Raw genomic sequence first — 1,842 nt, 5'->3', positions numbered from 1 at the left:
CGCATATTGGCACATGGTATTTAGTCGCAGAGTGTACCAAGGCAGTCGTTGCTGTTTGTAGGATCTGTGAACTGGAGTCTCATGAAGTTCTGGCCAGCTAGTGAATCCCTGAGAGGGGAACTGGGTCCTGTTAACAGCAAAACGTTTGGTGAGATACAGCCTGATTTTTCAGTGTAAAGACAGAAAATCAGAGTGGTTTATATCAAGACCAGTTTTATTAGTTCATTTATACGGATGGTTGGGAATTTTCTGTCAATTTTTTTTTAAATGCAAAATGGAATTTCTGCAACATTAAATCTTTCCCTAGCTGGACCAAATCCACTATGAGGCGACCTCTGGTTGAACTGTTGCAGTATATCATGGGAAACAGGTGATCACTGTGCATCATGGTAGATGTAGTCCAAACCACTGAGAATGGGGGAACAAGACACCCAAACTACAACTCCCAAGATGCACTGCTGTCTCCCTACTGGTTGAACGGATGCAGTGTATCTCAGGAAACGTGACCACCGTGTGTCTTGGGAAATACAGTTCAGCCCATAGAGAAGTACAACCCCACGATTAACAGTAGTGCTCAGGGGAAGACAGATTAATGTCAAACACAACACTCTTATGTTGGTAAGTCAACCAAAGGAGGCACATGAACAAGGCTCTGAAGCGCATATGGGAGAAAGGAATCAAAGTTCTCAGAAGCTCTCAGCAATTCATTTTCGCTCCTCTCAACTTCTTCAGGGCTTCCTTCACATCCTTGTTTCTCAGGCTGTAGATGAGAGGATTTAGAATGGGAGTTACAGCGCCGTAAAAGAGGGAAATGTACTTGTCCTGATCTAGGGAAGATTTGGACTGAGGCCGCAGATACACAGAGATGGCCGTCCCGTAAAACAATGCCACCACTGTGAGGTGGGAGGCGCAGGTGGAGAAGGCCTTGGCCTGGCCTTGGGTAGAGTGGATCCTCAGTACGGTCGCAATGATGCGGACATACGTCACGAGGATGAAGGAAAAGGGCACCAGCAGGACGAGGATGCTGGTTGTGAACATCACAATCTGGTTGCTGTGGGTGTCTGAACAGGCCAGCTTCAGCACGGCCTGAAGCTCACAAGCAAAGTGGTTGATGACGTTGGGCCCACAGAAGCGAAGCTGCTTGGCAAGGAAATCGGACATGCATAGGAGGAAACCGCCGCCCCATGACATGGCCGCCAACTGGATGCAGACCCTGTTGCTCATGAGGATGGTATAGCGCAGCGGCTTGCAGATGGCCACCCAGCGGTCATAAGCCATCACGGCCAACAGGAGGAACTCAGTTATCCCCAAGAAGAGTGAGATGTACATCTGGGCCAAGCAGCTGCCCAGGGAGATGGCGGGTCTCTTGGAGAGGCAGTGGACCATCAACTGAGGGACATTGCTGGTGATGTAGCAGATATCTAAAAAGGACAAGTTACTGAGGAAAAAATACATGGGGGTGTGGAGTTGGAGGTCCACTCTGGTGAGCAGGATCAGGAGCAGATTTCCAACCAGGGTCAGTAGGTAGATTGCCAAAAGGAAGCCAAAGAGGGCGAACTTCACGTGTGGGCCACCAGAAATTCCAGCCAGGATGAATTCAGTCACCACAGAGTCATTGTCTCCTTGCATGGTACCACAGTCTGGGGCTCATCTGGCAAGAGGACAGGAAGAATGGTTACAACAATGAGGACTAACAACCAGAAGAGACGTCATGCCATGCAGAGTCAGAAAAGCCGGGCATAAAATGCAAATGGATGGTTTTCCTCAATAGTGCACACAACGCTGTGCTCAATGCTGAAATGTGCATAGTATAGTTGTTTATACTGCAGTAGCACCTTCAGG

General features: G+C 48.6%; 1 protein-coding gene across 1 annotated transcript; it reads right to left on the bottom strand.

Annotated features, from left to right (window-relative positions):
- Positions 1-696: 696 nt before the first annotated feature.
- Positions 697-1,629, bottom strand: LOC137143147 (olfactory receptor 13H1-like). Its single transcript, XM_067532772.1, has one exon. It carries the CDS (start codon positions 1,627-1,629, stop codon positions 697-699), a length of 933 nt encoding a protein of 310 aa, XP_067388873.1.
- Between the last annotated feature and the right edge of the window lie 213 nt (positions 1,630-1,842).

The sequence above is a fragment of the Emydura macquarii genome, unplaced genomic scaffold, assembly GCF_026122565.2.
Source record: "Emydura macquarii macquarii isolate MOO-44397 ecotype Brisbane River unplaced genomic scaffold, CSIRO-AGI_Emac_v2 contig_3296, whole genome shotgun sequence".
Classification (NCBI taxonomy): domain Eukaryota; kingdom Metazoa; phylum Chordata; order Testudines; family Chelidae; genus Emydura; species Emydura macquarii.
Note: the sequence above shows the minus strand (reverse complement) of the source record. Positions and strands in the feature narration are given on the sequence as shown.